The sequence below is a fragment of the Sinocyclocheilus anshuiensis genome, unplaced genomic scaffold, assembly GCF_001515605.1.
Source record: "Sinocyclocheilus anshuiensis isolate Anshui unplaced genomic scaffold, SAMN03320099.WGS_v1.1 scaffold679, whole genome shotgun sequence".
In the NCBI taxonomy this organism is placed as follows: Eukaryota; Metazoa; Chordata; class Actinopteri; order Cypriniformes; family Cyprinidae; genus Sinocyclocheilus; species Sinocyclocheilus anshuiensis.
This window is the reverse complement of record NW_015552592.1, coordinates 355,326-367,993: the sequence shown is the minus strand read 5'-3', so window position 1 is coordinate 367,993 and position 12,668 is coordinate 355,326. Positions and strand designations below refer to the sequence as shown.

Here is a 12,668-nt window from a genome sequence, read left to right as displayed (position 1 = left end):
GGCGAAAATCCTGTTGACTACTGGCTTCGCCTTAATAAAGCAGCAGATATAGCTGACGAGTGTCTCAGAGGGCAGGGCAGAAGAATGGACAATTTAAATTCTGAAGTTGCAATGATGTTTGTGAGAAATTGCCCAGACCCTGATCTAACGCGCACTTTTAAAGTATGGCCGTTAGAATGCTGGACTGCAAAAGATGTCCAGGAGCTTTTGGATAGTTTCCAATGTGAGCTTAAGCTAAGATCAAGCACCCACGCCTACCCAGTCAGCCAAAATGCACACACGACCATACAGAGCTGTGGAAATTCTAACGTTGTTTCTGAGTCTACATTAATGTGTCTCAAGCAGGGGACCAACGGGCCTGGTGAGCTTAAACCGGATGCAAATGATCACTCCAGTCTGAATCGGATGGCTGACATGCTGGCTCAGCTGATTGAAGTTTTAAAGGCAAAGGAGGAGCGTAAACCTGAGTATGTGTCTTCTGGGAGAGTGCGTAGAAGGAACACAGCTGGACCAAGCAACTGTAAGATTTGTGGCGACACAACGCACACTACAATCGACCACTGCAGATCTGATCATTTGTGTTTTAGATGTCATGGTGCTGGTCACTCCAAACGTGACTGCACAGCGAAATTCCCAAATTCGACTTCTGCAATAATGTCACCCAACAGTCAGGGAAACTGACTCACCCACATTCTGAGAGGGGGTGTGTGGGTGATGTTGAAAAATCCCTCAAAGTGGATACAGATTTGGAAGCTTTGTTCAGCTCCTTTAAGAACATATGTCCTGACTTCCAGAAAGTCGTCTTTCAAAATACACAACGCGTTGAATGCTCAGATACACTTTTTTACACACCTGTTCGTATTAATGATTCATTCACTGTCAGTGCAATGTTGGACACCGGCTCTATGGCCTGTACGTTAAATGATTCAGTTGTCAGTAAACTAAGGGAACATGGTGCTTTGGATACTGTTAATGAAGAAGATACAGACGTCGTCTTAATTGGATGTGGCGGCAAACGAACATTTCCAAAGTGCATGCTTGAGCTTAAGCTGGACATTTACGGCTGTGACGTTATTGTCCCTTGTCTCGTTGTTCCAGGCCAAGGAGATGATCTCATTCTGGGGACAAACGTCATCAAACATCTTGTTCACAGATTAAAAGATTCTGACAGATATTGGGAACTGATCTCTACGCCCAGTGGACATAATCCAGAGAGTGACGAGTTCTTGTCTATGATGGCTGGTGTATGTCGATGGAGGGGCGGAACTATTCCAGATGTTGTTGGTACAGTTAAACTTCAACATGCAGTTACACTTTCGCCTGGCCAAGAGCATCTTGTCTGGGGTAAACTCCCTATTAAGTCCTGTAGCCAACCGGGCAGTACAGTTATGGTGGAGCCATCTAGACTCCGTTCTGCCTCCAGGAATGTTCTAGTGTGTCGTGTTGTCACTCCGCTTTGGGGCGATGGCTGGATTCCACTTAAGTTGATCAACCCTAGCGATAAGCCAGTAACGCTGAAGCGAAACGCCAAAGTGGCCGACGTTTATCCCTGTATTGCGTTGGAGGATGTGTGCGAAACAAGGCCTGAGCTTCTACTTCGATCGAGCAGTCAGCAGTCAGCAGCTGAGTCAGATAAGTTGTGTGTAGGAATTGCTAAGATGAAATGTAAAAGGCACTTACTTCATTTGAGTCATGATCAAGGAGGAGTGATATGCGCAGCACTTTTTCCTGTCAGTTCTTTATATGAACAGTTGCTACTGATCAAAAGCATTATGCTAAGAATGGCAATTCCAGTTTGTGTTTTCAGAAGGAAAGAAAAAAAAAAGTTTTGTTTGTGTTTTGGTTTTTGTGTTTACCACATTTTGGCAAATTCAGTGGGGGAGAATGTAACGGGGAAAAGAAACTTGTAATGAATTGTGCCAAAATGATTGTTCATATTGCAAAATAATTCTAAGATATTAATTGAATAGAATGTATTAAGTGCATCTAAAAGAAAGGGATATGGGGACACCTACAGGTGACTAAGGAAACCTATCAGTGGAATCGGCCATTTTCTCCTCAGTCGCATGAAAGCCGTTGAGGAGAATGGTAGGTGTAAAATCTCTCCGGTCGAACAGAAATAAAATGTTGTCAGAGATGATTTTATTTCTCTTTAAGGTCAAAATTGTTATTTTAAAAGTATTTTATTTCATATTTGAGTCATAAGAGATACAGAGTTGACGGACAATTGATGTTTTATTCCGAACGCACTGTTGAGTGCATTAGGAGCACATGGTATTCGTTGTGTTTCTGTCTCTGTATTTTCTCGTTGCTTATTTTCACGTATATTTATTTTTGACAGTTATGAGACCGAATGAGCTGTATTTCATGTCTGTTTGGTGTCATTTCATATATTCCAGGTATGATGTACTAATGTTCTTATGATGTTATATTTTCTATGTTCAGAAAACAACAGAAAAAGAAATTGAGCTCTTAATTATGGAAAAAACTGATTTATTGTTTGTTGAACTGGTAAATCAGTCGCATGAAAGCCGTTGAGGAGAATGTTATGAGACCGGATGAGCTGTATTTCATGTCTGTTTGGTGTCATTTCATATATTCCAGTAAATGCGATGAGTGAGCTCAGCCTACGTCTCCGTGTTGTCCTTTCCGGAAGGGTCGAAAGAAAGAACCAGAAAAGTAGGGTTACACTTACACTGTTGAGAGATGCACAGACACAAGAAAAGTAATTCACACTCTTAAATCTCTTTCTCTGTAACTTAGTTGTTAACTGCATTAGTCTGCTTTTAACGTCTCAAGCCTCCGATACTAGGTCTAAAATGACGTTTTGGAATTAGCAGCGGAGTCATTGAATGCGATGCGTAAGAAATTAATCCTACTCACAATAGCATTTTAAATTAAAAAACTGGACAAATGCCTTGAAATATATCATCTGACTGATGTCTTTTTGTAGTATCCTTTCTGCAATACTTTATGAACTGCACCCCAACATAAAGTATTGCAGTGTGGTAACAGTAGTATAAGCGGAATAATTGACTCTGGTCCGCTGAATTATTAGAAAATAATGCACACCCCCCCGTGTAACGGCCACTCCGCTTCAGTCGTGCATGGCCACATCACCACCTCGGGTGTGCATTATTTTCTAACAATTCAATGGCCCGTCAATTATTCCTTACATATACACTATGATGATACTTCATTTTTTGATTTTGTTAATGGCTATCGTTAACTGTTTAGTTATCAACATCCTTCAGAATATCATCTTTTGTGCCGAACAGATGAATGAAACTCATGTTTGGAACAAATTGAGGGTGAATAAATGATGACAGAATTGTCACTTTTGGGTAAACTATCCCTATAAGTAGCCTATACCATATTTTACGTTTTAGAATTCTTCACCGATTTAGAAAATTAATGGGAAAAATCATTCTGGATACAAAGCCCCTGAAAAAGTGGTCTCTACTGCGATGTTGAGGTCGAGGTTGAGAAGCATGGTTGAGGTCTCAATATGAGTAATTTCTCTCTGGCTACAAACGGCATTAATGATAGTTAATGTCATTCATTTTTGCAGTGACTAACATAGTTCTTTATGAATGCTGACATATACAATAAATTCAGAAGCCTGTTACTGTACAGAATGCAGTGTACAATTCAGTCATTGTATGAGCCTTTGGCCGGCAAGACTGCCAGAGTGGGAGAGAGAGAGAACACTGAGAAATGACATCCTTCAACTGATGTGATTTTTCACTTCCACATTTAGAGTAGCATTACATACATGAGGTTGAAACTGAGCTCCGCTATACTTTCCCCTTCCCATGAATTCATCAAGACATACTGCACTTAAACTCAACTGCCCTTCTGGGTATATTAATCAAATCATAAAGCCTTCTTGTTGGAGATTGTAACATGCGGTTGTATTATTTGGCAAAATATACTGTAAGCAACTGAAATATTGTGATTAATCTGGAAACACCTAAAAAACAAGGGCAGTGTTGAATGCTTACAGACCTTTTTGGGATGTGCTTTGGATAAAATGCAGGACAGTCTGTGTAAAAACAACTGGGTGTTGAGAAAAGTGGCTTGCTGTCCCACAACGCTGCCAAAGACGTAAGAAGTGGAATATTCCCCTGGAAATAACTTTTGTGTGTTGTCTATAAGTGTATATCTGGGTGTGTGTGTGTAAGGCTGGTTGTAAGAGGGCTTCAACAACTTGGGATGCCCAAAAAGAGGGCTAAACGACTAGCAAAGTACTGTGCTTTGTCTGCTATCACAGGCAGCCGTCATATATGGTGGAGACGTTGTTATTTATACCCTTAACAACTGATTGATATGCTTAATATTGTGAAGATCTGCTGTATCCCACTGGTTCATGATTGTGTACATGTATTTAACTGCATCAGTTTAAGAAGATTTAAATAAATTGTTCAAATGTGTGTGTGTGTGAGAGTTAGAAACATACTTCATGCAAATGTACAAACCCAGATGCAAATGCGTGGACAATGCATTGCAAGTGTGCGAGTGCTACGGTAACAAACCATAGAATTCAGGCAGACAGTGTCATTTTGGTGATTTATATTTTTAATCTTTGTTTTTATTATTTTCAATCTAATTTTAGTTAGAATTTAGACAAATGTTGTTGTTGGTTTTTAAGTTTTTAATTATTTTTAAACATGACCATAATATTAATTTAAGTTTTAGTTATTTTAATACCTCGAGTTAAACTCAAAAAGGTGTTTTGTATTTCATTTCAATGTTATATTCTTTATGGTTTTAGTTTTAGTTAATAACCTTTAAAAGGCCAATAAACTAGATATCTTGCATCCAAAGGAAATTCTAGATGGAAAAAAAATCTGAGAATTTCTTTTCTCAGATGTCTTGTATACACTGAGAAAAATCTGATAATTGGAAGTCTCAATTTGAACTTAATTTAAATCTAGTTGATGTCTAAGAGAAACAACTGTGACTTTAAATAGGTCTCATTTGTGATTTTTCTTTGGGTTGCAATGCCATATGCAACATAATTGTCCTGACACATTTCCAAAGGCAGCCATGCGTACATCTGAGCTTGTATACACTCTTAAAAGGTTATTTATTGCCATTATAAGAACTTTTAACATCCATGAAACCTTTCCATTGCACAAAAGGCTCTTTATAGTGAAAAAAAGGTTCTTCAGATTCTTTCAATGTTCTTTACTCCAAGAAAAAAAAATCTGTGGAAACCCATTTTGGAAAATTTTTAAGAGTGTAAGAAACATTTATGTTCACATTTGCATAGAATATGACTTGGGCTTTAGCCTTTAAATATGTAATCTAGGAGGCGCAGTAAATATTTCTGAAATTCTGATATAAAACAGTCTTCATTTACCAACAGCAAGCCAACTGAGCTTCCATCTATCCTAATCCAGAGTGCTGAGAGAAATCTGTGAGTAATTTCTGCAGTAATCTGTAGTAGAGATCTACTGCACTGAGGGCCCAGAGCCAACACGCTACACCAAGGGACCTTTTAGTTCCCGTTCCCCACACAGAACAACTTATTAGTGCAAAGAGAGAGAAAGACTGATTAGCCAATCATGCCATTAGTGCAGTCAGGCCTCTGGCTGAGCACTCCCACAATGCAACAGGCCATGTAATCCAGGCTTATCAATGATTAGGATAAGTATCAATAATGAAATCACGCCAGTCACTTGAGAAATTGTGGGGGGTTTATCAACCATGAAGGTCCACTGGGGGTTTGGGAATGGGTGGCGAAACATGCCACACACAGATATTCTAAATGATTAATCGAAGATCTAATAATGAAACTATGCCTAAATAATACAAAAAAAGTATGTCATCAACATCTTTTGCTGATCCTGGATCAACATAACTGTCCAAAAATATAGACTTAACCCAATCCCTACCCCTAAACCTAACCCTACCCATAATTTATTCCTAAAAACAGTGTGAAATGATAGCTGATTAACAAGGGTGTAGAAGCACCTAACCCTGATTGTAAGCCTAAAACAGATATTTCCTGAAAAGTTATCCCTCAATTCTGATTGGTTGATAGGAATGTTGTTCCAGGATCAACAAGGATGTTGATCCAGGAACATATTGTACTTGGTGAAATCACCGTCACCTTACTTTCCAATTATCATCAATAGGAAAAAAAGCAGAAACATGAACATTTTAGGCAATTTAGAAATTCTGACCAGGACATGTAAATTAAATTTTAAGAAAACATTCTTTACACTAAAATGGAAATGCAGATTAGTTTAAGAATGTGAGTGAATTTATCAGCATTGTAGAAGTCATTATTTTTTCACATTTTTCCTTTTTTTTTTTTTAAATAGGCCTATCTAAATCTTAATATTTTAAGATTTCTGGACTCTGACCAATTGAAAGTACTTTCCCCCTGAAAGTACATGTGAATGATGTTTGTGTGCGAGAGGGTCATTTCACAGTGTAAACAAAGACATTTTGATGTCAAACTGAGTTTAGTAGAACCCAGACATTTTTGGCAATTTAGAAATCTTGGGCAGGATGTGTCTGGGAAAAAAGAGGTACTGTAAAGTATGAGTCCTTCAGAAATACATGGGCATACATTCTTACACATTCCTCTTCATACTCCCCATGAGATTGAAGGGGGATTTCAGCATTCTTCACGACCGGACCGGAACATTACAAGCACTCCATCCATCCAGAAGCAAAATTTACGCCCTGCACTAATTCTCAGCAACAACCATCAGAACAATTTCCCATCTTCATCAGAACATTAAAGTTTCTTTGTTGAATTTTGCCAGTTCAGATCCCCAAGCAGTCTTCCCCTCGCCTGTGGCACTGCACTAAAAACAATCACTGTTTTGACAAAGCAGGCAGAAAGATGCCCTGATATCTGCTGTTTGTGTTTTTTTCCGACGTACAGTATGCAACCGAGTACAGGTTGTTTTCCAACCAGCCCTGAGTAAATTCGCTGTAAATAAACAGTGTGGCAGTCTACATAGTCTCACTCTTCCATAGGTAAACACTTAACGGGAAAAATCCATTTAACCACAATTGCACTAAAAACATGTAATCAGCCAAGCAAAGTTTTCTCTCATTCTGTAATGTGTTTATTTACCCCTCACTTTTCACGATTGGCAAGCGTCTGTGCATAGGATTATTATTATAATTTTTTTCTTGACCAGACAGCTTGATTCTTTGGTGCGGCCAAGGTTTTTTGCAGAGATCTGAAACATATGAAACACATAAACACACCATATAGTACAGTACAGTGACATTCAGAGGTGTGTCTGCTCTGGTTGACATCATGCTAGAATAGAAAAACAACTGAAATACATCTATATGTGAGTGTTTATCTTTGAAAAGATGACGACGCACGAAAGTAATGTAAAGCCTATGTGTTTTGACAGCAACTTAAGATGAGGTTTGGCTAAAATATAAATCTGAATTCCACACACCAACTCTGTTTATTTGTTTACAGTGTGTCATACAGTATAATCTACATACCTCAGCAATGACATGTCGGTATCTGTCAGGAAACCAGTTTCCTCTGAGCTTCCATTCCTCTAGAATCCAAACGTAAACATTGTGCGTTCGGCTAGAGATCATTTTGTTTGTTCTTGGGAGATCATAAGTGGGATTCATTCGTCTACTTCCCTAAAAAAAAATATCTTTTTATAATTGTTTCTCCTAGACAAATAGTTCAACATTTCAGTATGTACTCTATAATCAAACTCTTCCAAAATCAAATGATCCACATTGACTTTGCAGTATAGCTCTGTATTCTTACTCTATGCCAACAACTGTCTCATTTGCTCCTATCTTTATTTCTCCTTAGGAATATTAAATCTAAGACAAAGCTGATGAAACATAACTGCGAACTCGGAGTCTCCTGAGCTATGTGAGAACAACCTGTTAACAATAACATTTTCCTTTCTGTCTATTTGCAGCTTTGAAAATATCAAATGTAACTTGAGCTGAATTAATTTAAATACTTCAGAGATTTTTATAAAGACCCCAGTGTGAGATGTCTCTTTGCATGTGGAGCAAAACTGATATGAATTTTTAGGAAAAAAGGAGAACTAAGGCGGATGGAACGGAGAAAAGGGGACAGCAGAAGGGAGATTACATGCTTCTGACCTGCAGGGGATGTTTGGGAAATTGTTTCAGAGAAAATTTGTTTAAAGAGAAATGTCAGCCAGCTGGTGGACACACTCTTGCTTGTGGCTCGACAATGGGGGGAACATTTGTGTGTGTGTGTGTGTGTGTGTGTGTGTGTGTGTGTTTTAGCCACTAAAAGATGTCAGAAAAAGCTGCAAGGTGTTCTGAGTAATGGTGCAGGTGTTAAAAAATGTGTTTAGCTTTACATCACTATGACCTACAACAACCATACACCAGCTTTCATGTGACTCATGTGCAAAAGCTCAAAACAAATGCCTTCACATTAATAACAATACGTTAACAAGAAGGGAGATGAGCTGCATGCAATGCATCATATATGGGCAAACTATTCCATGTTTCACATGGAAAGGATTAACCAGATACTGAAAGTAAAATGTTGGCTTTGATACTTTAAATATGTGCTTGGGGTGTTTAGAAAGATCCTAATATAAACTGACAGGAACTACCCACTGGTTCAGAATAAAGTCATTTATTTGTATTGAATTCTGCTTTAAGGCTGTGTTCAATGTCTCACCCAGACGAACACCCCAAATGAATGTCTGCCCTGAGACATTGGGTGTTAACGAAAGCTGTCTGGATAACAAAACTAAACCAAAAAATGCCAAGAATTTTGCAGGAACACACATACAAACACATGTTGTTCTTATAAATCTCTTATAAATATGAACCCAGAACAGTACTTAAAAGTGACGTGTATAATGACAGGTTTCCCAAACACACCAGAAAATATCCAAAAATGTAGTCCCACACCAAACTAATTCCATTGGTTGAGCCGATGTTGCTGTTTTGGACTCGCTAGGATGCTTTACACTTGTTTACATTATGAGGGAATGTTACAGTATGCACATTTGTAAGAAACAAATCCAGTAAGAAATTTTTAACTTTAAACTATGCTTCTGGCTAAAACACAAGTCCTCTACACATAATATTGCTTTCTCCAGTGAAAAAAAAGTAATCTTGTCTGAATCAGGAGAGAAATATGCACAGATCAAGCACTGTTTATAAGTAAAAACGGTCCAAAACAGATCTAAACAAATATGTCGGTGAGATTTGAAGCGAGATGACAAAAGGGATGGACTTTTTCCACTGGAGGATGGATTATGGACTCGTTTTATGGCCAGAAGCAAGTTAAAATGTCTTAATGATGGATTTGTTTCTTACAAACATGCAGCTTTTTGCTTCACAAGACATTAATTGATGTACTGGAGTCTTTTGGATTACTTGTGGATTATTGTGATGTTTTTATCAGAGTGATGTCATGCTAAATTTCTCCAAATCTGTTCTGATGAAGAAAGAAAGTCATCAATATGTTTAGTAGAGATTTTAGAGACGAGTAGATTTTCAGCAAATTTTAATTTTGGGGGGAATTATTTCTTTAAATGAAATAGGTGTATTTTACCATAAAAGAAATTACACACTTAACCTGTTAAAACACATATTTCAACCTATCATGCCCACACCTTAAACTAAACCCTCCAGCCCTTTGAATAAACCACAAAGATGGACAATTCTTGCCACAATGTTCCCACAGTCACAATCCACACTCGTCAGGGTGTTCACCTTTCCTTCCCATCCTTTCCCCTCTCTCAAGCTCTGATTCCACCCATGCCTTGGGCTTTTCCACTTTGGCATGGAACCCAGTGGACACTTTTCCTCGTGAATCATATCAAAGCCATTTGCTATGATTCAATTACCCTGTCAGCTGAGGGTATCCATTTTCATTTGCACAAAACCTGAGATGATTTGCTTGCAATGGTATTCCACTGAAAATAACACACTTAACCTTTCTGCCTTCTTACTAGTTTAATGTGTGTGTGTATCTCTCATAATGCCAATCATATTACGTCTGCATCTCCATTTAATTAGTTTGAATATCCCCAGCCTCTTCAAATCAGAATGATGAGACAGCTCCTGGGACATTCCTGCATTATGCAGTACCTTTTGAACTCTCTTACTTTTACATAAAGAATACTGTTTGTGCTGTAATTTAGGGAGGCATTTCTATAAGGCCTTCAGAAATATGTTCAGGTCAATGTCAGACAATTAGCGTGTATTATATTTTGATAATTTTATTCATTATCAAGACAAACAGCATAATGCAAGCCTAACAGGATGAAAATAAAAAGGTAATGCTAGCCATTTCTAAGTGATGATTATTAGCTTAAATGAGAGTGTCATGTTGAACTATCTTTTGATTCTATCATATCAAATGTAAATTAATCAAACATGAAGAAATGTTTTAGAGCAAGACAAACAAATTGATACCACTACATCACAGAATCCATTAATTCCATTGCTAATACTTACTAATGTTAGTGCTGTTGGTTTCCCTCCAAAATTATGTCACTTCCTGAAGGATGATGTCACTAGAAGAAAAACATAAACTTAATAAAATAATAAAATGACAGTGATATATAAGACACAGGGGGAAAAACTATAAATTAAAATATGAAAACGTTTGTTTCAAAACTTTTGTTTTGGATTAAAGAATAAAGTAATTAAAATTATTTAAAATGCATATCTATTAAATATGTCCATCTTTTTTATTTCATTATTTTAATATTTTATCCTGAAAATAAAGACAGATGAATCATGAAAATGTACTGCACAATATCCTCCTTTTCAGTCCTCCAGTCTTTACTTCTGTTGAACTGGCAGCTGTGCAGAGGCAGTAGGGCTGCAGTGGCAGTAGGTCAAAGTCCCACAGCTTGTGACAGAGAGGAAACGAGGGTGAGAAGCATGGGATCGGCACTTCCTGTCAAACTAGTGACTGACAGACACCGCAGTGGGCTTTGTCCTCCTCCCACTGGTACTTACTGACTGCTGGCCCTTCTGTGGCCTGGGCGTTGCTATGATGGACAGATCTGATGCCCAAAACTGGAAAACAAGGCAGAGACACAGATAAGAAAATAACTTTTTTTGCAGTGTACCATATACCAAGTCAAGTTGAGTCAAGTTTCAGCATTAAACGATGGCTGCAGGGCAAGGAAGTGGAGGAAGAGAAGTGTTAGTAACGTAAGGAAGAATGGTCAGAGCTCACAAAGTGAGTGTGAATCCTGAAAGATACTCATACAGATACAATACATGCTTTGTATGTATTACCTCAATACTTTCCATTCAGTTGTCTCATCTGAAAACAACACTCTTCCAATCAAAAAGATGCCTCCTAATAATCCTCCATGATCTACAGGATGAGAGTTACACCCTACATTTAAAAACGAAGGCCAAAATGTTCTGTATTGGCAAGTACACATTCATTTTTCATTGCAAACACAGTTTTTGCCTAAGGCAAGCTGTCATTTGCCAGAATTTTACTGTGGAGGGATTTCAGAATTAAGACTTCATTACATAGTCAACTCTACTAGTAATTTAACAAGATAAGAACATTGTGACCCAGCCCACCAACCAATCTCTCTCTCTTTCTTTCCTTAGAATATGTATCTTACTGTATTCTTCCGTCCGCAGAGATTGGCATCTATGGGAAAGAGAGCAAGTATGAAGCATACTGTAGTATATTCAGGGTTATACGCAATGCCTGTGGTCCAGTCTAACAGCTTTATGCTTCTCTTGCCTTATCGGACATCTGCACTCTAGAGGGAAACTGCACAGGCCGTCCATAGCTGCCTGCCAGTAAAATACATTCGAGTACCTGTAACCAGATCTGTAAGTTGAGTGTGATAACTCACTTGCTGTGTTTTCTTTCTTAAAATAATATCAAAATGTCATTGATCCCACAGGTAAATCTCAGGTTTATTTATTATATTATTAACGTTTATTTATGTATGAAGCAAGAACATTACTAAAACACAGATGAGATTTCTAAGTAACACATCTGTGAACAGAACCAGTTTCATATGACTGTTGACTATGCATACACTGGAAAAAATGGTGTAGAAACAATTTTCACTCAGAAATTGCTAGTAAATGTAACAATTATAAAGAAATGGCAAGTAACACACTTAAGCATGAAATTTTGCAGTAGAAAAACTGAAATAGTATTTTCTTGTAAAATGCCCTCCAATAATCTGTTTATTTACAACTTCAAACATTATTGTATACAGGGAATGGTACTGTAAGATGTATTATTTATTTATTTATTTAAAATAAATTTCAAATGTAATTTAGTTGTTTTGTTCTTTTTATTTTAATTTTCTTTTTATTTGTTTTAATAAAATATTTATTTATTTATTGTGTATTTAAATCAAGTTTTATTTAATTTAAACAGTTTATTTATTTACATATTAATACATTTATTTATCAGCTATTTTTTATAGTGTATGCTTGACATAAATACAAATGATTGTGTGGGTTTGTGCATGCTGAATGCGTGTGTGTGTGTGTGTGTGTGTGTGTGTGTGTGTGTTCCACATTCCTCACATGAATCAGTTGGACTTGTAGCTGTATCCTGTGAGAGGCTCTAATGACGGTAGTTTGTAATTGTGCTCAGTGGAGTGGGGAGAACTGTTCAGCGATAAACTGTCTTTCCCTGGTTAAGTAAACTCAAC

At 37.5% G+C, this 12,668-nt stretch overlaps 1 protein-coding gene and 1 long non-coding RNA gene across 2 annotated transcripts; one reads left to right on the top strand and one right to left on the bottom strand.

The window, feature by feature from the left end:
- The first annotated feature begins 248 nt into the window (after positions 1-248).
- On the top strand, positions 249-5,560 carry LOC107665540 (uncharacterized). Its single transcript, XM_016456455.1, has 2 exons — positions 249-1,636; positions 5,455-5,560. The coding sequence occupies exons 1-2, from the start codon at positions 888-890 to the stop codon at positions 5,558-5,560; spliced, it is 855 nt and encodes a 284-aa protein (XP_016311941.1). The 5' UTR covers positions 249-887.
- A 1,592-nt stretch (positions 5,561-7,152) lies between these two features.
- On the bottom strand, positions 7,153-10,522 carry LOC107665543 (uncharacterized). Its single transcript, XR_001631562.1, has 3 exons — positions 10,471-10,522; positions 7,489-7,638; positions 7,153-7,208 (listed from the first exon to the last, which is right to left on the bottom strand). It is a non-coding gene; the product is annotated as an uncharacterized LOC107665543 (long non-coding RNA).
- Between the last annotated feature and the right edge of the window lie 2,146 nt (positions 10,523-12,668).